A 25408-nucleotide genomic window follows, 5' to 3' on the forward strand; every position below is an offset into this window, starting at 1 on the left:
AGAGGATGGAAAATCACTTGACACACAGTAGAAATAGTCAGAGACCAAAATAAAGTATGTCTATGGATTAATTCTCTTAATTAATTATACAACATTACATAAAGCAATCAAGACCACAAAGTGTCAATGCTAAAACACTGTAATAAGGCTGTTTTAATATTGCTGAATGATAACAGACAGTACATAAAGTAGAACTTAAAAGAAACATATGGACATATTTTCTCCATAAGGTACATCATATACATTTAATTTGCAATAAGTAGTCTTTTAAGTAACAAAAAGCAATACTATATCAGACAGCAAAGCTGATTATATACAAATATGTCTCCTGCCCATCTCTTCATTCTTATTGTGTTTTCCTCTAAGAGAATACTACTTTCAAATAGCTGAGAGAGTCTTTGGGTCTCATGTTAAGAAAATGGAAATTTATGGAAGTACAAAGAAAACAGAAGATTAAGAATGAGCTCTAAGACACAGAATACTGAGTACAGCTTTTTAATCAATTTATGCTTTAATACTCTAGGTAACTGACAATGTTTAAACTCAGATTTGATTATAAAGGATTGAAAGAAGTTTGATGATGTGAGTTTCCCCAAGTTTGTTTCCTTTTCTTTCTCTGCCTAAGGGCAAGCATTTTAGTCTGCACTGATCCAAAAAATATGCACATTCTCCTGTAACCATAATTTGCTGACAAAATATGCAGAACAAAGAATAGATTCAGAGCCCCCAGTTTAACTTATTTTTATTTAATGGTTCTTGGTGACTCATATTTCAATGACAAAAGAAAATAAGTCATTGATAAGGCTCCACATCAACAAATTATATAATTAGATTAATTTTACAAAAATACTTTCATGTTCATTTTATTCTTTGGTCTTTTTAAGAATCCAGAGAGGCAGAAAAGAAGGGAGGAAAGGAGAGCATCCTCAATTTATAAAAGCAAGTCAAGGCTCAGAAAGGTAAATTTGCCCAAGATAACAGATACTATCACCTGTGTCTACCAGGAGAGTGTAACAGAAACAGGAATAAGACTATTCAGAAGGTGATTATATGGTAGGTAAAGAAGACATAAATGAATTATAAAACTGAAATGAGGGGCCAGGATACTAGGAAAATGGTGAAGGCAGTTAAGAGCTCACATCCCTCCACAGAAACACTGAGAAATGAATACTATCAGAACCAACTCTGTCAGAACTCTGGAAAGCAGCTAAAGGTTTACAGCAACCAAGGGAATACTGAATCAAGAAAAAGGCAACTTCAAAATGGTAGGAAAGCTTTGTGGCATTTTTACTGGCCCTTGTCCCACACCCTCCCCAGCTTGGCAGCCCACCTTCTCTATGTGAAGGCCATTGTCCCTGATTCCAGAGGGAGCAGAGCAGACATTATAAGCAAATTACTGTGTTTGTTCTATCCTGATGGGGGCTACCTGAAGGACTGACACAAGGCATTTGTCTCCATCTGGGGTAAAAGATTACAGTTGAGACATATAATAGACCACTAAAGCCTGGGAGGAAAAGCTAGGGAAACAACATACATTTTTCTTTTTTAATGAACATGGAACATTCTCTAGGATACAGTATACGTTAAGCCACAAGTCTTAATAAAAGACTAAAAACACGCAAAGCATCCTCTCTGACCACAATGAAATGAAGCTAAAAATTAATAAACGAAAGAAACTGGAAAATTCATGAATATGTGGAAATTACACAACAAACACTTAAACAAGAAATGGATCAAAGATGGTATCAAAAGGAAAATTAGAATATACTTAGAGATGAATAAAAATGAAAATACTACACATAATATGGGAAATGGAGAGTGCAGTACTTAGACGGAAATTTATAGCAGCTAATGCCTACGTTAAAAAAGAACATATCGAGAGGGGCGGAAGATGGCGGCGTGAGTAGAGCAGCGGAAATCTCCTCCCAAAACCACATATATCTATGAAAATATAACAAAGACAACCCTTCCTAGAATAAAGACCAGAGGACACAGGACAATATCCAGACCACATCCGCACCTGAGAGAACCCAGCGCCTCGCGAAGGGGGTAAGATACAAGCCCCGGCCCGGCGAGAGCCGAGCGCCCATCCCCTCAACTCCCGGCGGGAGAAGAACAGGCAGAGCGGGAGGGAGACGGAGCCCAGGACTTCCAAACACCCAGCCCCAGCCATCCGGGCCAGAGCGCAGACACAGTACGTGCCCAGGGGGCTCTGGACGCTAGGGAAACAGGGCAGCAAGAACAGTGAGCGGGCACCGGAGGCCGGGTGCTGGAGGACATAAGAAAAGTGAGTAACCAATTTTTTTTTTTTTTGCTGTTTTTTTTTTGGGCAGCGTCTTTTGGAAGTCTTAAAGGGATAGGGACCCCAATACTAGGGAAACAGGGCAGCAAGACCAGTGAGCAGATGCCTGAGGCTGGCACCGGAGAATAAAGAAAAACGAGCGGCCATTGTTTATTTACTTATTTATTTTTTTAATTTAAAAAAAAAATTTTTTTTTTTTTTTGGTCGTTGTTTTGTTTTGGCGGGTGCTTTTTGGAAGTCTTAAAGGGGCAGGGCGGGACACTTAATCCAGAGGTAGGGAATCCGGGGATCTCTGGGCACCCTAATCCCCTGGGTTGCAGGGAGCACGGAGGCCCCTTACAGAGATTAATAGCCTCCCAGCCTCTCCCCCTCCAATGCGACTCCACCACTTTGGAGTAGCTGCCCGAGCCAGGCCACGCCCACAGCAACAGCGGAGATTAACTCCATAGCAGCCGGGCAGGAAGTAGAAACCCTGTCTGCGCGCAGCTGCGCAGCACAAGTCACTAGAGGTCGCTGTTCTCCCAGGAGAGGAGGGCCACAAACCAACAAGAAGGGAAGTTCTTCCAGCCGTCACTCGTCCCAGCTCTGCAAACTATTCCTATCACCATGAAAAGGCAAAACTACAGGCAGACAAAGATCACAGAGACAACACCAGAGAAGGAGACAGACATGGCCAGTCTTCCTGAAAAAGAATTCAAAATAAGAATCATAAACATGCTGACAGAGACGCAGAGAAATACGCAAGAGAAATGGTATGAAGTCCGGAGGGAGATCACAGATGTCAGAAAGGAGATTACAGAAATGAAACAAACTTTGGAAGGGTTTATAAGCAGAATGGATAGGATGCAAGAGGCCATTGATGGAACTGAAAGCAGAGAACAGGAACGCATAGAAGCTGACATAGAGAGAGACAAAAGGATCTACAGGAATGAAACAATATTAAGAGAACTGTGTGACCAATCCACAGGAAACAATATCCATATTATAGGGGTTCCAGAAGAAGAAGAGAGAGGAAAAGAGATGGAAAGTATCTTAGAAGAAATAATTGCTGAAATCTTCCCCAAACTGGAGGAGGAAATAATCGAAGAGACCACGGATATACACAGAACCCCCAACAGAAAGGACAACACCAAGACACATAATAATTAAAATGGCAAAGAACAAGGACAAGGAAAGAGTTTTAAAGGCAGCTAGAGAGAAAAAGGTCACCTATAAAGGAAAACCCATCAGGCTAACGACAGACTTCTCAACAGAAACCCTACAGGCCAGAAGAGAATGGCATGATATATTTAATGCAATGAAACAGAAGGGCCTTGAACCAAGGATACTGTATCCAGCACAACTATCATTCAAACATGACGGTGGGATTAAAAAATTCCCAGACAAACAAAAGCTGAGGGAATTTGCATCTCACAAACCACCTCTACAGGACATCTTACAGGGACTGCTCTAGATGGGAGCACTCCTAGAAAGAGCACAGAACAAAACACCCAACATATGAAGAATCGAGGAGGAGAAATAAGAAGGGAGAGAAGAAAAGAATCTCCAGACAGTGCATATAACAGCTCAATAAGCGAGCTAAGTTAGGCAGTTAGATACTAAAGAGGCTAACCTTGAACCTTTGGTAACCACGAATTTAAAGGCAGCAATGGCAATAAGTACATATCTTTCAATAGTCACCCTAAATGTTAATGGACTGAATGCACCAATCAAAAGACACAGAGTAACAGAATGGATAAAAAGGCAAGACCCATCTATATGCTGCTTACAAGAAACTCACCTCAAACCCAAAGACATGTACAGACTAAAAGTCAAGCGATGGAAAAACATATTTCAGGCAAACAACAGCGAGAAGAAAGCAGAGGTTGCAGTACTAATATCAGACAAAATAGACTTCAAAACAAAGAAAGTATCGAGAGATAAAGAAGGACACTACATAATGATAAAGGGCTCAGTCCAACAAGAGGATATAACCATTCTAAATATATATGCACCCAACACAGGAGCACCAGCATACGTGAAACAAATACTAACAGAACTAAAGGGGGAAATAGACTGCAATGCATTCATTCTAGGAGACTTCAACACACCACTCACCCCAAAGGATAGATCCACCGGGCAGAAAATAAGTAAGGACACGGAAGCACTGAACAACACAGTAGAGCAGATGGACCTAATAGACATCTATAGGACTCTACATCCAAAAGCAACAGGATATACATTCTTCTCAAGTGCACATGGAACATTCTACAGAATAGACCACATACTAGGCCACAAAAAGAGCCTCAGAAAATTCCAAAAGATTGAAATCCTACCAACCAACTTTTCAGACCACAAAGGCATAAAACTAGAAATAAACTGTACAAAGAAAGCAAAGAGGCTCACAAACACATGGAGGCTTAACAACACGCTCCTAAATAATCAATGGATCAATGACCAAATCAAAATGGAGATCCAGCAATATATGGAAACAAATGACAACAACAACACTAAGCCCCAACTTCTGTGGGACACAGCAAAAGCAGTCTTAAGAGGAAAGTATATAGCAATCCAAGCATATTTAAAAAACGAAGAACAATCCCAAATGAATGGTCTAATGTCACAATTATCGAAATTGGAAAAAGAAGAACAGATGAGGCCTAAGGTCGGCAGAAGGAAGGACATAATAAAGATCAGAGAAGAAATAAATAAAATTGAGAAGAATAAAACAATAGCAAAAATCAATGAAACCAAGAGCTGGTTCTTCGAGAAAATAAACAAAATAGATAAGCCTCTAGCAAGACTTATTAAGAAGAAAAGAGAGTCAACACAAATCAACAGTATCAGAAATGAGAAAGGAAAAAAATCACGACGGACCCCACAGAAATACAAAGAATTATTAGAGAATACTATGAAAACCTATATGCTAACAAGCTGGGAAACCTAGGAGAAATGGACAATTTCCTAGAAAAATACAACCTTCCAAGATTGACACAGAAAGAAACAGAAAATCTAAACAGACCAATTACCAGCAACGAAATTGAAGCGGTAATCAAAAAACTGTCAAAGAACAAAACCCCCGGGCCAGATGGATTTACCTCGGAATTTTATCAGATATACAGGGAAGACATAATACCCATTCTCCTTAAAGTTTTCCAAAAAATAGAGGAGGAGGAGATACTCCCAAACTCATTCTATGAAGCTAACATCACCCTAATACCAAAACCAGGCAAAGACCCCACCAAAAAAGAAAACTACAGACCAATATCCCTGATGAACGTAGATGCAAAAATACTTAACAAAATTTTAGCAAACCGAATTCAAAAATACATCAAAAGGATCATACACAATGACCAAGTGGGATTCATCCCAGGGATGCAAGGATGGTACAACATTCGAAAGTCCATCAACATCATCCACCACATCAACAAAAAAGAAAGACAAAAACCACAGGATCATCTCCATAGATGCTGAAAAAGCATTTGACAAAGCTCAACATCTATTCATGATAAAAACTCTCAGCAAAACGGGAACAGAGGGCAAGTACCTCAACATAATAAAGGCCATCTATGATAAACCCACAGCCAACATTATATTGAACAGCGAGAAGCTGAAAGCATTTCCTCTGAGATCGGGAACTAGACAGGCATGCCCACTCTCTCCACTGTTATTTAACATAGTACTGGAAGTCCTAGCCATGGCAATCAGACAAAACAAAGAAATACAAGGAATGCAGATTGGTAAAGAAGAAGTTAAACTGTCACTATTTGCAGATGACATGATATTGTACATAAAAAATCCTAAAGACTCCACCCCAAAACTACTAGAACTGATATCGGAATACAGCAAAGTTGCAGGATACAAAATCAACACACAGAAATCTGTGGCTTTCCTATACACTAACAATGAACCAACAGAAAGGGAAATCAGGAAAACAACTCCATTCATAATTGCATCAGAAAAAATAAAATACCTACGAATAATCCTAACCAAAGAAGTGAAAGACTTATACTCTGAAAACTACAAGTCACTCTTAAGAGAAATTAAAGGGGTCAATGACAGATGGAAACTCATCCCATGCTCGTGGCTAGGAATAATTAATATCGTCAAAATGGCCATCCTGCCCAAAGCAATATATAGATTTGATGCAATCCCTATAAAACTACCAGCAACATTCTTCAATGAACTGGAACAAATAATTCAAAAATTCATATGGAAACACCAGAGACCCCGAATAGCCAAAGCAATCCTGAGAGAGAAGAATAAAGTAGGGGGGATCTCACTCCCCAACTTCAAGCTCTACTATAAAGCCATAGTAATCAAGACAATTTGGTACTGGCACAAGAACAGAGCCACAGACCAATGGAACAGACTGAGAACCCAGACATTAACCCAGACATATATGGTCAATTAATATTTGATAAAGAAGCCATGGACATACAATGGCGAAATGACAGTCTCTTCAACAGATGGTGGTGGCAAAACTGGACAGCTACATGTAGGAGAATGAAACTGGACCATTGTCTAACCCCATATACAAAAGTAAACTCAAAATGGATCAAAGACCTGAATGTAAGTCATGAAACCATTAAACTCTTGGAAGAAAACATAGGCAAAAACCTCTTAGACATAAACATGAGTGACCTCTTCTTGAACATATCTCCCCGGGCAAGGAAAACAACAGCAAAAATGAACAAGTGGGACTATATTAAGCTGAAAAGCTTCTGTACAGCAAAAGACACCATCAATAGAACAAAAAGGAACCCTACAGTATGGGAGAATATATTTGAAAATGGCAGATCCGATAAAGGCTTGACGTCCAGAATATATAAGGAGCTCTCACGCCTCAACAAACAAAAAACAAATAACCCAATTAAAAAATGGGCAGAGGAACTGAACAGACGGTTCTCCAAAAAAGAAATACAGATGGCCAACAGACACATGAAAAGATGTTCCACATCACTAATTATCAGAGAAATGCAAATTAAAACTACAATGAGGTATCACCTCACACCAGTAAGGATGGCTGCCATCCAAAAGACAAACAACAACAAATGTTGGCGAGGCTGTGAAGAAAGGGGAACCCTCCTACACTGTTGGTGGGAATGTAAGTTAGTTCAACCATTGTGAAAAGCAGTATGGAGGTACATCATAATGCTCAAAATAGACTTACCATTTGACCCAGGAATTGCACTCCTAGAATTTGCCCTAAGAATGCAGCAATCAAGTATGAGAAAGATCAGTGCACCCCTATGTTTATTGCAGTACTATTTACAATAGCCAAGAATTGGAAGCAACCTAAATGTCCATCGATAGATGAATGGATAAAGAAGATGTGGTACATATACACAATGGAATACTACTCAGCCATAAGAAAAGGGCAAATCCAACCATTTGCAGCAACATGGATGGAGCTGGAGGGTATTATGCTCAGTGAAACAAGCCAAGCGAAGAAAGAGAAATACCAAATGATTTCACTTATCTGAGGAATATAAGAACAAAGGAAAAACTGAAGGAACAAAACAGCAGCAGAATCACAGAACTCAAGAATGGACTAACAGGTACCAAAGGGAAAGGGACTGGGGAGGATGGGTGGGTAGGGAGGGATAAGCGGGGGGAGAAGTAGGGGGCTATTAAGATTAGCATGCATGGGGGGGTAAGAGAAAAGGGAGGGCTGTACAACACAGAGAAGGCAAGTAGGGATTCTACAACATTTTGCTATGCTGATGGACAGTGACTGTAAAGGGGTTTATAGGGGGGACCTGGTATAGGGGAGAGCCTAATAAACATAATATTCGTCATGTAAGTGTAGATTAGTGATACCAAAAACAAAACAAAACAAAACAAAAAAAAAAGGGCACTTCCTGTGTGGTAACCTCCAATGAGTTCTACACAAGGGTATAAAGGGCATATAAAAGTGTAGGCAAAGGGTCTGTTTGTGTTTATACAGAGGATCAAAGCCTAATTTGGCTACCCCGAAAATCAACTAAGATACGATATGAAAAAGAACTTCCAACATCAGCACTCTCTGGAAGACTCATGCCAGAAGATGATCATCAAAAAACCCCAACAAAGATCCACGCACTGCTACAGCTGTACATGCACTCATCCCACCAGTTCCTGGACTTGCCATGGGAATGAAGAAGGAGATATCTAAGCTGGCCTGTGCATACAGTAAAACAACAAATTTGACTGGATCTATACTGTTGGAACTCAATCAAGAATTAGGAGAAATGCAAATTCTAGCGCTCCAAAATCTTACAACTACAGACTATCTACTGTTAAAAGAACATATGGGATGTGAACAGTCCCCAGGAATGGGTTGTTTTAATTTGTCTGATTTCTCTCAGACTGTTCAAGTTCAGTTGGACAATATCCACCATATCATAGATAAGTTTTCACAAATGCCTAAGGTGCCTAACTGGTTTTCTTGGATTCACTGGAGATGGCTGGTAATTATAGGTCTGCTTCGGTTATGTAACTATACTCCTATTATGTTAATGTGTGTGAGCAATTTAAGTAGTAGCTTAAAACCTATACATGCTGAAGTTACTCTACAAGAAGATATGTCAAAGAAATAATCAATCTTCCCATGTTTTCTTCCGCCTGCTACTTCTATAGCTTTTCTTCTTCCTTCCTAATTACAACCCTTAAATAGAATTCGTGCCTCATATCGAATTTATCGAGTATCATAATTCTTCCACGTGGTAAAGATACCTCAAGACAAATGCTGGGCATAGAAGCTACAGGGCATAAATATGCAAAGAAATAAAAGGCTAACCATTTCAAACAATAAGGCTTCTCTCTCACTTACCAACTTTACATTTCCCTGTATGGCCCCGGAAGATGACTGGTTAGCCAGAGACGGGTAAGATTCCTCAAGGGAGGAACAACCTAAGACAGGCACAGTCGCAGGGGGTTCATCAGGTGAGAAATTGGGGATAAACAGAGGTGAGGCTTAGAACCTCACCCCCCCTGTTCTGAGAGAAATCTTCTGCATACGTGGATGTTTTATTGCCCTTGTCTAACTTGGATTAACACATAGTCTACAGGCACATATCTGATCATCTACATTTGCTCTCTTACAACACTAAACTATGTTTTCTACCTTTATCTTGTATCTACCTACCACTTCAGCATTTTATTAAAAATAATAATAATAAAGAGAGAAATGTGGTATCCACATATAAGTCAAGTATAAAAATCAAATGAGTATTCATATTTGAACTGACTGTTTATAGTTCATAATGCATGAGCAAAACCGAAAGTTTCTGTGATGACTGCCCTTGTACTGTTCACTATGTAACTTATTCACTATGTAAGAATTTGTTCTCCATGTAAGAACTTGTTTGTTATGCCTCAGAAGATTGGAGACTGATGAAAATTAGGCTTGGGGTGGATTAATGATTGTGCATTGAGCATTGACTCCCCTATACAGAATTTTATTGTTGTTAACAACCATTTGATCAATAAATATGAGAGACGCCCTCACACACACAAAAAAAGTACACACTTCCAATGGTAAAATAAATAAGTAACCGGGATGTAATGTATAGCATAAGGAATATAGTCAAGATATTATAACAGCTTGGTATGGTGATACCTGGTACCTAGAATTGTCATGTATATAAATGTTGAATCACTATGTTGTACACCTGAAACTAATGTAATGTAATACTGTGTGTCAACTACCCTTCAATAAAAAATAATTATCTAAAAAGAAAAAAAAAAGAACATATCAAATGAATAAGCTAATGTTATACCTTAAGGAATTAGAAAAAAAGAGCAACTAAGCCCAAAGTTAGCAAAAGGAAGAAAAGAATAATGATTAGAATGAACATAAATGAAACAGGGGAGAAAAAACTAAGATAATCAATGAAAACAAAAGTAGACACTTTGAAAAGATTAGCAAAATTGACAAACCTTTAGCTAGACTAGCAAAGAAAACAGACATTAAATGCAAATAAGTAAAAACTAACTGAAAAACTGTATGTCAACAAATTAGATAAACTAGATGATATGGACAATTCCTAGAGATACACAAATTATCAAAACTGATTCAAGAAAAAACAAAAAATCTTAACAAATAAAAACTAAGAGATTGTATCCTTAATCAAAAACCTGCCCTGCAAATAAAAGTCCAGGACAAGACAGCTTCCTTCATTGGTGAATTACACCAAGCATTTAAAGAATCAACTCCAATTCTTTTCAAACTCTTTCAAAAAACAGAAGAGGGGGAACACACTTTCTAATGAACTGTATGAAGCCAGTATTAGCAGTATCAATGCCAAAAAAACAAGAGGGAAAGGAAGAGAGGGAGAGAAGGAAGGAAGGGAGAGAGAAAGAAAATTATAGAACAATATCCCTTATCAATATATTGGTGTAAAACCCTCAACAAAAATACTAGCAAACCAAATTTAACAACCAATTCAAAGGATTATATACTACCACGACCAAGTGGGATTTATCCCATGAATACAATGGTAGTTCAAATTAAGGAAATCAATCAATGTAACATACCCCATTAATGGAACAAAGTGGAAAAAGAAACACATCATCATCTCAATTGACACAGAAAATTCATTTGACAAAACCCAACACCTTTTCATAACAAAAACACTCACAAAACTATAAATATAAGGGAACTTCCTCAACATGATTGAGGGCATTAATGAAAAAAACCACAGCTAATATCATACTCAGTGGTGAAAGACTGAAAGCTTTCCCCCAACATCTAGAAAAAGACATGGATGCCTATCTTCAACATTGCTGTTCAACAACCTACTCGAAGTTGTAACAAGAGCAATTAAGCAAGAAATCTAAATAAAAGGCATCCAAATTGGAAAGGAAGAAGTAAAACTATCTCTGTTCATAGATTACATGATCCTATGTATAGAAAATCCCAAAGAATCCACAAAAAGGTCCCTAGAGTTAACGAATAATTTCAGCAAAGCTGCAGGGTACAAAATTAACATGTAAAAATCAGTTATATTTGTATACACTAGCAATGAACTATCCAAGGAAGATGTTAAGAAAACAATTCCATTTACAACAGCATTAAAGGAGTAAAATACCTGGGAATAAATTTGACCAAGGAGGTGAAAGACTTGTACATTGAAAACTACAAAACATTGCTGAGAGAAATCAAAGACCTAAATATGCCATGGAATATTCCATGAAATATGGAATGTTCATTGACTAGAAGACTTAATATGGTTAAGATGTCAATACTACCCAAAGAAATCTACAGATTCAATGCCAATTTCTATCAAAATTACAAGATCATTTTTTGCAGAAATGAAAAGTTGATCCTCAAATTCATATGGAACTGCAAGAGGCCCCAATTAACCAAGAAGACCTTGAAAAAGAACAAAGTTGGAAGACACATTTCTCAAAACTTATACAAATTCACAGTAATCAAAATAGTGTGGTACTAGCATACTGTCCTTTGATGCCCCAAATTTTTTAATTTTGATGATGTCCAATTTATTTTTGTTGTTGTTGTCTTACTTTTAAGATTATGTGTAAGAATCCACTGCCAAATCTGAAATCATGAAGATTTACCCTTACCTCTTCTTCTGAAAGTTTTATGGCTTTAGTGCATATATTTAGTGCATTATTGGCTTAATTTTTAGTTAATTTTTGCATATGGTGTGAGGTAGGGGTCAAACTTTATTCTTTTCCATGTGGATATCCAGTTGTTTCAGCACCATTTTTGAAAGAGGCTATTTTTTCCCCACTGAATGGTTTTGGAACTCTTGTAAATCAACTGGCTACAGCTGTATGGGTTTTATTTCTGGACTCTCAATTCTGTTGCATTGGTAGTTCCTCAAAAAGTTATATATAGAATTATATGATCCCCTCAATTCTACTTCTCAGTATATATCCAAAAGAACTGAAAACTACTGAAATTAGTACAAGAACAAGCATGTTCATAGCAACACAAATCACAACAGTCAAAAGGCAGGAACAGCCCGAATGTCCATCAATAAATAAATATATACACAAATTGTGGTATAACCCTACAATGGAATATTCTTGGTCAGAAAAAGGAATGAAGTACTGATAACACACTACAATGTGAATGAACCTCAAAAATATTATGCTATGTGAAAGAAACCAGATACAAAAGGTCACATTTATAATTCTGTTTATATCAAATATCCAGAATAAATAAATCCAGAGTGACAGAAGGCAGACTGGTGGTTATCAGGGGCTGGAAGTGGGAAAATGGAGAGAATATGCTAAATGGTTAGAGGTTTTACTTTGGAATGATGGAAATGTGTGGAACTGGATAAAAGTGGTGGTTGTACAACATTGTGGATGTATTAAATGCCACTGAGTTATTCACTTTAAAATGGTTAATTTTATGCTATCTGAATTTTACCTCAATAAATTAGTAGAAAAAGAAAAATAAGTAAATGGAAATCCATTTTCAGCCCAAATAAGGGATTCAGGATCCCCTCAACACATACCAGAACTTGAGACTAGAAATTACATATTTGTTTTAAAAAGTATCATTACCATGGACATGAATTAAAATCTTTAGGTAAAGCTTAAGAGATTCATCATCTCAGAGAAAGGAACTGAACAGCAGGACAAAAACATAGGGGCAGAGGAGCAATCTGTGAAAAACAATTTACTATTATGATTAGTTAAATTCCAGGTGAAAAACATGGGTTCAGAAAGCCCTACTGACCTAGCAGGAAAGATCTGACTACACTGACTTTGGTTTTAAAGCATGTAAACAATTAGAATTCCAACTAAAAACAGATGGCACACTGTACTTGGATAACCTGAGGAAGGTTTATTTATAAAAGGACAAATTTACAGATGTAAATTTGTAGAGAAATAAAAGGGATGGTTCAGAAACCCAGCATAGCAACAGAGGAATTGCCACTCTAGGCAAGAGAAACAAGTATAGTTCTAAAAGTCCAAAAGAGAGAGAATGGTTTAGAAAGGGTTGTCTTGAAAAGAGTGGTGACTTTTTGTTGAAGGACACAGCCAGCATATGGCAACCTGGTATGGAAATAAATACATCTGTCTCACTCCCTTAACTCTGATTTCCTACTGAGTCTGACCATTGCCCACCCCCCACTTCAACCTGGAAACCAAAAGGTGCAGGAGCCGCTGATAGAGTCCACACAAGTCTGAATCCCCGGGTAAAGAGCAGGGTAGAGAAGGAAGAATGAATATGAAGGAGCTAACAAAAGATACCCATCATGAAAAGTATTCCCAAGTTCTATGTCCCATTCTCAGATCTCCAATCAAGAATCCCAAACTATTAACTCAGTTCCAGAAGGACTAAGATAGTAACTGGTTTTACCTTGGATAGTGACTGAATATTAATCTTAGGAGAAGAAATAAAGTGAAACAAAAGTAGTGACATTTTTGTGTAAACTGCAATTACACGGATACATACATAGGTTCTATAATTAACAAATTTTGTTGAATATACTTTCTTTTAAAAAGTTTGAACCACTAGTTTACTTAATTTTTAAGTCAGATTTATTCCATGTACAGAAGGTGTTTGAGTTCTTGGGAGATTTTGTTAAATTTGTAAAGCAGGTTTATTACAACTTTGATGTGCTTTAAAGAACCAGATTTTTTAATTTGTAATTAGACCTTGAATTATATTTCTGAGTTCACTGAACATTAAGGAAAAATTATTATTTTATATAAAAGTCACTTGATCTAAAAGTAAAATAAAATCTGTAGATTAAGAGTTTAAGAATAGTTAGGTTTATATTTATAATTTTAGTAAGTGGTTTACACATAAGTGATTTTGTAAATTCCTTCAGATGCACAACAAAGGCAACTCATATTCCATTTGCAAGTGACATAAAATAAAACCACACAAAAAAGATGAAAATAAACAAACTTTTTTAATATCCCATATACAATAAATACTAAGAAAGAAAACTGTTCTAACATATTGCTAATGGTTTGTTTATAAACTTAAAACACAAGCCATTATAGGAATAGAGAGGGAATCTACACAATAGTAAAGAAAGCAATCCTCTTAAGAAAATTTTATAAACTTATGTGAAATTTACACTAAAAAAAACTAAAAAATAGCCTCAAAGTATATAAAGAAAAATACCAGTAATAGCTCTATATATTAGTTCTTTTATAGTAAATGAAGCAGTTTGTTTTGGATAGCCAGTCACTAACAAAATGGAACTTTTTAAGAAAACTCCAAAACAGTGAGGTTTAAAATTTTTTACTTAATTTTTAAAGTAGAAAAGAAGATAGACAACCTCTTTTTCTTACCTTATATTAACTTCTAAACATTTTTAAAATTAAATTTTCCATAAATGTTCATGATCAATAAACTACTCTCCTTTGCCTTCAATTTTTCCATCTACACAGTTATAATAGTTACTCTTCCATAAGAATTCACATCATGTCTACAATTCATCATGTCATTTCCCTGCTTTACATCTTTTAATTAGTTTCCTATCACCTATATAATAAAATCCTAACTCTTCAGTAGGACACAGAAGACCCTTAATTTGACATTTTTATTTCTCTAATCCCATCTCTAGGTATCTCTTCTCATTGTCCACCTGCACCACCATCCCCCCACCCCCGGCACCATTTTCTATTCTAACAGTAACAAAAAACACTTGTAATTCCTAAAACACAATCTTCTGGGTCAGGGGCTTCTGAGCCATCACATACACTTTTCTTTCTAATAGACCGTCTTTCACCTTCTAACAGTCTGATGAACATCTACTCATCCTTTACATCCTACTTTGGCATCAGTTCTTGCAAAAGTTTTCCCAGATCTAATTTCCACTCTCCCTCCAAAACAAACATAATGACTGTCTCTTAAATGCTACTTCTGAATTTTATCCCACTTTTCACATAATTCTATTTCTGCATTTGTTGTATTTTAAAAATTTGTAAAAATGTTTTTAATTTGAATATTCTTACATCAGCTTTTATTTTCTATTTATATTTCTATTCTAATATAGAATGTTTAAGACTTGTTTTAGCTAGAAACAAAGAAACAAGACAAGAAAAAGAAAAGAAATAAAGGGGTCACAAGAACAAATAGTTGTAAAACTAGATACAATGAAAACAATCCCAATGTGGCATACTTAATAATGACAGAATATATTTTGATAGAAATGGGAAATAGAAAGGAGGCTTTATACAATGAGTAACCAAAAAAGTAAAGCTGAATACCTCTTACATGAACAATTTATGACTTTTTTTTTAATGATTCAGCATGTGTTCTAATATATTCTACTTTTTACATTTCTATGCCATTTAGAAATTAACATTTTCAACATAACCTTTCTGATAAATAAGAATCTTGTTAGTAATTAATTTCAAGTGGAGTCAAGCAAAAAAGAAAATACTACGGATACTTTGTTAAGTTTACCTTTTTCTGAGCAACTTATAAAGTATGTTAAAACTTAAATATAAAAACATACTCTTTCTACCAAATGATTTCACTCATTTGTGGAGTATAACAACAAAACAAAACTGAAGCAACAAAACAGCAGCAGACTCACAGACCCCAAGAATGGACTAGCGGTTACCAAAGGGAAGGGGGTTGGGGAGGATGGATGGGGAAGGAAGGAGAAGGGGATTAAGGGGCATTATGATTAGCACACATAGGGCAGGGGGGAGCACAGGGAAGGCAGTATAGCACCAAGAAGACAAGTAGTGACTCTATAGCATCTTACTACAATGATGGACAGTGACCGCAATGGGGTTGGGGGGGGGGCTTGACAATATGGGTATATGTTGTAACCACAATGTTGTTCATGTGAAGCCTTCATAAGATTGTATATCAATGATACCTTAATAAAAAACACCTGAAAAAAATATATATATAGTCTTTCTGTACAATGAAAAAAAAATGGCCTCCAATGCTTTTTTAAAGAAATAGCAGAAGCAGAAGGGGCTTTTTACAATCTAAATGGCCATATATTTCTCATATACTACAATTAATAATGTAAAATTCTTTAAATTGCTAAAACTCTTATTTCTAACAAATCTATGTCTTGGTAAATCTTTCTTTTATCTACAAATCACTTCCATACTACAGGACTATATAAACTGAAAGTCTTTGATGAGCAAGGTCACCTGGCTGACCATTTGTCATTTTCTTTAGGATAAGAGCCAGTTAACTGTTCTTCTCAATCCTACAAAACAGAAAACATTCTGCTTCACTCAAATTTCTAGGTTCAAATTGCCAGATGTACTAAATCATGACCTAATCACAGAAATGCCAGGAACAACTGTAAGCAAGCATTTTAACACCCTTGCATAGCTTCATGAAGAGCAAGAACTCTGCAGTCCTAGCCAGGGATCAGTAAGAGCTCATTCTACATGCATAACCTGTATGGATAACCCCTTAGAATTCTATGATACTGAAACTACATGTAGTCCATGACTAAGCATGCTTTGTTTATAATGAACTCTGCAAAATTCACTGTTCGAAAAGATAGCTGTTCATAGATTTACTCTTGTTTTAAAACATGTTAACAGTCTTCCTTCCCCTCCTCACCCAGCATAAACTTGGAATCTATTTATTAAAAAATAGTTTTAAAACTAAATATAAAACATAAATAAATTTAAAAATCTATTAAATTAGGAATAGGTGCCCTTGCAGCCAGCAATATGGAGGATAGAAGGTAACATATTTATCTGCTTTGGATAACTTTATATCTCTGGTGGAAATGTTTAGGAATAAAAGGATAAAGTAAATGAAAACTCCTCCCTCTCTTCCCACTCCCCAATGGCTGGACATATATATATATATATATATAATCCTAATGAGAGGATAGGAAAAACAAAAACAGTTGAAAGATCAGCAAGAAGATGACACCCTAATTCAGTTAACTATAAGCCATATGGTCTGAAGCAAATGACTTTGCTGTAGTTTCCCCACCTATAAAGTGGATGTGATAATAATTAAATTAAACTTATCCTGCTTATCTATCAGGATTGTAGTTAAGAATCAAATGAGATGATGTGCTTTGAAATTGTAAAGTGCTCTAAAATTATCTAAAAGTGTTAGTATTAGTGAAGGCACATTAACTGTTATTTAACAATTATTATTTCCAGTAACAATTTATAAGATGGCTCACAGATCTATAGGAATTAAACCTTAAAGGTGAATAATATATTCAATATGCATCAGAAGAATCACATGTGTTGATTTACAAACACACATGGTTCTTACTCAAATAACAAAGTTATGGAAAGTCAAATGACAAAATAACTAAGAGACTACCAGCACGTTAAAAATACACCTGTAAATAAAGTGACTCATGACAACTCTACTGAAAAAAGCATTGTCAATAGGATAGGCTGTTTTTCAGCAGCAGAGAATAATCGCAAATTTCAGTGGTTTTATCTAATAGAAATTTATTTCTTACTCATGCTATCTGTCTAATGTAGGTCAGGAAGGGAAGTAACTCACTGCAGTCACACAGGGACCAGTCTAATGGAAGCTGTACCTCAACCATTTCCATGACCATTGAGCCAGGAGGAAGCAAATATAGAGAATCCTACACAGCTTTGGAAGCTTTTGCTCCAAAAAGCTCATATTTCACTGGCAAAGCAAGTCATGTGGCCAACTTCAAAGGGGGCAGAGAAAAGGAATTCTGTATGTGTCCTAACAGAATATTTATAAGTTACAGTATGGCTACCACAGATATCAAATAGGAATTCACGAAAAAGAAAAAAAAAACACATAATTTTGGTATACTTTCTTTTTTTCCTTTTGCTCTACATAGTAAAAAATAATAATAGTCTTCTCACTTACAATTTCAATTTAAAATATATGCTATTCACTTGCCATTTAGTGTTTCCGTTGCCATTTTTTATTTTTCCAGGAAATGAATTTTTACTTGTATTTATATTAAAGACTTAAAATATTAATGAAATAATCTTTGACTTGTCTGCAGACAGTACTCTAAGTGTACACTTGGCAAAAGCATTTCCCAATCTCATCAACTTTTTATTATTTTGAACCTTTATAATATTCAACATAGAGTAGGGATAATATATTTAAAGGGAGGTCCCTGTCTTATAAAAGTGTCAAATATCTCATCTGGAATCACAGGAATAAAAAAAGTTAACAAACATAACCTTGGGATTTATTATTTCTTGAAATCAGAAGCTTCTCACCTAGTATACCTTGGGGGTAATCAGGCTATTAAGTTTGTGGTTAAAAATCACAAACAAACTTACTCCTGGCATCTCATTTATAACCACACTATATGTCTGGTATTAAAATCTTGAAAACTTAACTATGTTTACTCAAATATAAATGACAAAGTAGAAAGATAAATGTTGAATACTGATAATCATAATTATAAATTTCAAGAACAAGTGCAAACTGGAATATCTGGGATAATGAAAAACTAATGAATATTCAGAGCTCTAAGACATCAATGTCAGTTTCATTTGGGATTATTTTGCGAGGAAAAGCACCAACACTTACCCATGTCCCTGACTGCTATATGCATGGAACATTTGCTGATAAAGAAGGTAAAAAGCTGCTTTGCTCCTGCCATGGACCCTGCCTGCAGAGAATTTCCTTCCCTGATGCCTATGTCATTGGCTTTGTAAAACAAAACTTAAGTTCTCGTCTCTTTTCCTTTAGTGACTTGACAAAAACATTCTAATATTAACAAGAGAATAAAAACAGATCATAATTATTTGGCTCATTTTTTTCTATATATTTTAAGGAGAGTGAAGTAAAGCACGTGCCTATTGTTTTACGACATTGTGGACAATGAAATTTTACTTGCTTCAAAAGCCCATTTCAATATGGCTTTGATATATTTTCCCTTTGATACAACATAGATGTTTTTAAAAGTATGTTTCAAACTTAATATCTTAAATAAGTTGTAATGGGTATAAAATGGTCATTCTCAATGTTGCAAATCTGCCTATTTATAAAAATGGGCTTTTTAAAAATTCCATTTAATATAAATATCAATACAACAAAATAGTCCCAAATCAGACTCTAAATAAAGCATCCTAAGTCGAGCGAAGAATTATTTTGAAGTTGTCACTGATTGTCTAAGGCAGTGCTGCTGGAAAAACAAATGCTATTTGAATAGCACTATTTTAAATAAGAATAAAACAGTCCAGGATGATAATAACACCAAGGTCCACTTTCCTAATACTCTGCAACTGATGAGGTCAACATCTAATTTTCGCACTGAAGTTAAGCTTACAGATCCTCAACAAGTTAGCATGTGCTTCTGGTCACTGCCTGAGAACAACAAAGAAAAAGTCCAGAATAACAAGTTTTCCTATAACTATTACTAGTGGAAGAAGAATAAGAAGCAATTGTGGAGTAAAGACAGATATACCATTCTGGCTGAATTCCTCAAGAAAGACAACTTATGATAATCATTTCAGTCACAGAAACCACTCCATTTATGAGTCTGTTCCCTAAAAGTGTTTTCATCAGCTTAAAAACTTTTTAGTGGAATGTGGAAAGATTTGAAACAAGTGCTTCTTACTTTGAAAACTAAAAGCAGCTTTTATTTATTGACTTTTAATAATAATTGTTCTTCAAACTCAGCTAAGTGAGCAATTAAATAATATGTATAATGTTTTTATATACCTTATAAGAATCTATTTTTTTAACGATGGAAATCTTTAAGGGGAACAAAATTTAGTTTCATCATTTTAGGTACAAAAATGTAACTTTCCATTTTAAACCATTTTATTGAGAGTATTCCAGTCAATTGTACAACCCACTCATTAATACAGTTTCCTAAATCACATGGACTAAGAGATCAAGGGGAAGAAAGGATTAGACAGAGAAATATATTCAGATGAGAAATAAAGCAGTTATGTAACAATAAATTTTCAATGTGTTAAATTCACCATTGTTTACTATTTAAATATATAATATACCAAGAACTACCTACTATAAAAACTAGAACTAAAACAAAGCTTCTATATACTACGAAACTAACTGCAATACTGTAAAATTACCAGCTAAATTAACAAAGGTATTTCCTGAGATTTTTTTAAAGAAATCATTCAAATGTTAACACTAGGTGGCAGAAGGTTATTTATGTTCTTAACAATACATAGATTTTAAATTACTCAATAGAAACAGCAATTTACAAGTCCTAAACTCAGATGAAAATTTTTTTGAAAATTGATCTTCTCAGACCATCTATTCTAATTTTGATCCCTTTTCAAGATTTTGTAATGTTAGAGAGACTTACGAGAAAGAATAAAGAACAATTGAATTTAAAGGGCATCTTTTTAGATATCTTGTCATACATCTATCTAGTCCCTAAATTCAGATAAATAAGAAAGCTTAATAGTAACCTTTCTCTTCACAGTGACTTTCAAATGCAATACTACATCCTCTCTGGTTTGAGAAGAGGAGTATCTGTGAGAGCCAAAAATCTATATATATATATATAGACTGTATTGTCTTCTCTTTTCTCCCCCTACCCAGCTTCGTACTCTTATTCCTAGCATTTCTTTATCATTTGTCATTTTCTCTTTTCATCCTATTCTGTCTTGAAATCTATTTTTGAGCACCGAATCCTTTCTTGGGTTAAAAAGAGAAAATTAATAAAACAGCTATCAAAATAGAGTTATAACAATACAAAATAGCATTTGGGTTTTTTTGTTTGCCTCACTTTGTTTTTGCTTTGCGTCTCCTCCTCCATAATATAACGTAAGTACAGGGAAAGAACTTGTGAATTATTGAAGGGGTGGTGTTAAAATATTTACATGAGCAAATTTACGTTTTCTTCCCAGATTCCTTCTATGAAGAAAAATGATGAATGACACCTCCTATGAAATTATATATTAACTTCAGATTAGCAAATAAAGCAGATACTTAACATGTCTGCACCCCGAGCCCTTAATCACATTCCTGAAGAATCCTTAAAAGGGGTAACCCCCAACCTTTCCAGGGGCTCCTCTTTCTGAGGTCTCCCGCACTTTCTGAGTGTGTAGCCTTTTAACTTTAAACTCTCTTTTTTTCAACCTTTCAGGGCACTCCTATTTCTCTGAGTTTGCCTGTACTTTTTCTCTCTTTAAGTAACTTTAAATAAAACCTTTACTCTGCTCCACGACTGTGTCTCTGCCCTTCAATTCTTTGTCGCAGCAGGGACAAGAACGAAGGAAAATACACATTGCTCCCCCAATAAGATTATAACATGCCTACTTTGATTAACATTTTTCTTGAAATAATACCATTTTCTTGACTTTTCTCACTTGTTTTTAAAATTCCTTTTTTACCCTAAGCAAAGTATTTAAATTACCCTTCACTTTTTCCTTCTTTCCTTTGAACATAACTCTAATTCATTGCACTCTACGACTTCAGTCTCACAATCCTTTGGGACCTCAATTTCTTCATCTCTAAAATAAGGATGTTGAAAGAAATGACGTCTAAAGTCCTTTTCTTCTATAAAATTCTGATTCATTCCTCACCTCACTATATTCTCTAAATCTACTAGGAAGGATAATACATAAATACAAGGATGTCTTACCTCTAAATTATAAAACAGTGCTAATAAAAAATAAAAGGAATTCATAAGATTTTTAAATATCCAGTAACTACTGAAGAAAGTTCAAATTCCCCACCCTGATACAATCTAATTCCAACCTTTTTCTGTCTTCCACTATTTCCTTTCCTGCAACTAGTTTTGCACCCAAGCTTCAATACTATTGGCCATACATGCCCTACTGCTTCCTCCTAACTCCTTTCCTGCTTGTGTTCTAAAACAGGAGAGTTGCTCCTCATTTTTGCATGCCAAAATCCTACTTACCCCAGCTGAAATTCCTGAAAAACTTCTAAACCTACCTGGATTTCCTCCAAGGAGTAGAAAGAATATACACTTTGGAGTCAGACAGTTCTAGTTTTAAATCTTATTTCCAAAGCACTGTGACTTTAGAAAGTTATTTAGCCTCTTTAAACTCTGTCTTCTTACCTATAAAATGGTGATAATCTACCTACACATCATAGAGTTTTTGTGAAATGAATTAATGTAATATAAATGCGTAATACAATGTTTGGTAAAGAATAGATGTATTCAATAATACGGGTTAGGATCTAGGACTGTACATGCTCTAAATTCATTCCCCTATGTCTTGCCTGAGGGGTTCAGCCCTGGGGAAGTTCATTCGGGATTCGGTGAGACCAAAAAATGACAAAAGGAGTTGGGGGTAAAAAGAGACTCACACAAAGCTTTATTCTCACAGCGGAAAGTTGAGTGTTAAAATCAAGTCTGCATTTGGCAGTCTAAAGTAGCAAGCCCTGAGATCTCTGTCTTTGCTGTCTCCACTCAGCCTCTGCTCAGCTCAGGCACTGTCTCCGCTTCCAGCCTCTGCTCTGCTGCCCTCCTGCTCTCCTCTCTCTTTCTCGCTTCTCTAGGATCTCCTGCTTCCCACTTCTCTGCTCCAGTCTCTGCTCTGCTCTCCAGGCTCTCTGCTTCAGCTTCGTGCTCTGCTTCTAGTACTCCTAGTACTCGGCTGAGTTCTTTATATAGCAACACAGGCAATAAAGGCTTATCGCGAAGGGGTATAAAAGTAAGTATGCGCCTGCGCAGTAGGCTAAGTATTACATCATTGCACATATACAATGGTATCAAGGAAGGATCCTGACCATGGAAATTCCATTTTCCCTACACCTTACTTCATTCTTTACTCTGAACCTCAATGGTACTCTGTATCTACTTTCTTATGGTTCTCCTCACTTTCCATTTTGTCTTATAGTTACTTATTTATATGACTATTTACCATTTATTAAAGACTTGCTAGATGCCCAATATTGTGATAACCCCCTTAACACTTTATCTCATTTGACCCCATACACCAGCCCTACAAAGCAGGTATTATACATCTCATTTTAGATGTGAGGAAAGTAAGGCTTGGAGAGGTTAACTACTTGTGAAATGTTACACAACTAATCTGTGATGGAGAGAGGTTTAGAACCCACTAAGTATGATGACTCCATTGCCTACCCCAAATTCATGCCTTAACTTTCTTATCATCTGAAATAATAAAAAGAAAAAATAACTAATAAACACAAATACAAATGTACTGAAGTACAGAAAACTCTACTTTTCCTTTTAGGGAAAGAGCTATCTGTATGTTTCAACTTTGTTTGGAAGGAAACCCTTGATAAAGTGTTTAAAAGATAAAACACACTGCCCCTCCCATGAGCACTAATTGAGAGAAATTGCCCTTTGAGGTAAGGGAAGGAATTTGTTTATATAACAGAATGAGAGGAAAGAAAGAGGGAGAGAGAAGAGATGAATCCAACAAAATGACACAAGATTATAGTCGCAGATAGGTGATATGATCCCTCTTTTTGTAAGCCTTAAATCTTTAGGAGGAGGTAAGTACACTTTTGGGGAACCTACAGAATAGACTGAGCTCTATATCCAAGGTACCACAGGGTGGGAAAGAGCCCTTAACTGAATAACACAGCACAGAACTAAACAGGGAGGTAAACAAGAGAAAGCAACAAAATAATGGGAGGGCTTCAGACTCTCAGTAGCTATTGAATAGTTGAGATCCACGTTTTAGAAGTGATTATGCCTTTTATTTAAATAACAAAAGAAGACCGTGTCATTTCCTCTTTTGACAACTAAAACTGTCATAAATGAATAAGTGGGTAATTATCAACTATGCTTCAATTTAAACAAATGAAATAAATGGGGAATTAGTCAATCATATCCTCTCTCCCCCCTTTTTTTAAGTGTTCCTTAAATTCTTAACCTGTTACTTTCCCAAAGTTTTGTTAAGAGTATAAATACAATCATTGAGACAAAACTTCTTACCTGCTACCTTGTCTATTTCAAAACATTAGAAAACTATAGTAGTTTTTCCTCAAGGATAGTTCAGTAATTAAAAAACAAATGCTTACACTCAACTAAATGCCAAAACTATAAGGAAAAATGGCAACACAACCATTTATCACTGAGTTGATACTCCTAAACTGATTAATTGTTGGGGGTGGGGGAAACTCAATAGACCTAAAAAATATATGATGCAAAGAGATTCTAAGGGACTAGACTTTCCATATTGTACTTTCGTATTCTACCAGGCAGTATTCTAAGGCTTACATATATTAGCTCATTCAGCACTCACCCCTATAGCATCAGTACTATTATCTCTATTTTATAAAGGAGGAAACAAAGGCACTGAATGATTAAGAAACTTGTCAGGGTTTAAAGCCAAGTAAATACACAGACAGGATTTAAACCCAGGCAACTTAACTCCAAAAACTCTTCTCAGAACTTCTATACTGTTCTGCATCTATTATTTACAAATGTCTTCAAAGATTTCTTTATACAATTACTATTATATTTATCATATCAAACTTCCTGAAAATAGATTGTAACATAGTGTATGAAATTATGGTGCAAAATCACTAATATTTAACTATTCAGAAATGAGCATGACCTCTAAAATATAGCTTTAAAAATAGTAAATGCTAGAGCACAGAATAAGAAATAAGTAATAACTGGCAGTGGAGCCAAGATGGCGGCGTGAGTAGAGCAGCGGAATTCTCCTCCCAAAACCACATATATCTATGAAAATATAACAAAGACAACTCTTCCTAGAATAAAAACCAGAGGACACAGGACAACATCCAGACCACATCCACACCTGAGAGAACCCAGTGCCTCGCGAAGGGGGTAAGATACAAGCCCCGGCCCAGCGAGACCCGAGCGCTCCTCGCTCCAGCTCCCAGAGGGAGAAGAATAGGCAGAGCAGGAGGGAGATGGAGCCCAGGACTGTTGAACACCCAGCCCCCACCATGCGGACCAGAGCGAAGACACAGTGCATGCACGGGGCCCTGGATACTAGGGAAATAGGGCAGCAAGAACGGTGAGCAGATGCCTGAGGCTGGCACCGGAGAATAAAGAAAAACGAGCGGCCATTGTTTATTTATTTATTTTTTTAATTAAAAAAAAAATTTTTTTTTTTGTGGTCGTTGCTTTGTTTTGGCGGGTGCTTTTTGGAAGTCTTAAAGGGGCAGGGCGGGACACTTAATCCAGAGGTAGGGAATCCGGGGATCTCTGGGCACCCTAATCCCCTGGGCTGCAGGGAGCACGGAGGCCCCTTACAGGTATAACTAGCCTCCCAGCCGCTCCTGCT

The 25408-nt window shown here is 36.1% G+C and overlaps 1 protein-coding gene across 3 annotated transcripts in view; it reads right to left on the reverse strand.

The window, feature by feature from the left end:
- The window catches only part of MNAT1 (MNAT1 component of CDK activating kinase), a 255557-nt gene that overhangs the window by 22452 nt on the left and 207697 nt on the right, over positions 1 to 25408 (reverse strand). Inside the window, exon 8 of one of the 3 annotated variants that reach the window (XM_057488402.1) lies at positions 22396 to 22730. The exons of the other annotated variants lie outside the window; for them this stretch is intronic. Within the exon in view, the coding sequence (XP_057344385.1) occupies positions 22670 to 22730 (61 nt within the window). The 3' untranslated portion in view covers positions 22396 to 22669. Of the gene's footprint in view, positions 1 to 22395; positions 22731 to 25408 lie in introns of those variants that run through there. 3 annotated transcript variants of the gene reach the window in all.

The sequence above is a fragment of the Manis pentadactyla genome, chromosome 11 (assembly GCF_030020395.1).
Source record: "Manis pentadactyla isolate mManPen7 chromosome 11, mManPen7.hap1, whole genome shotgun sequence".
NCBI classification, from domain to species: Eukaryota; Metazoa; Chordata; class Mammalia; order Pholidota; family Manidae; genus Manis; species Manis pentadactyla.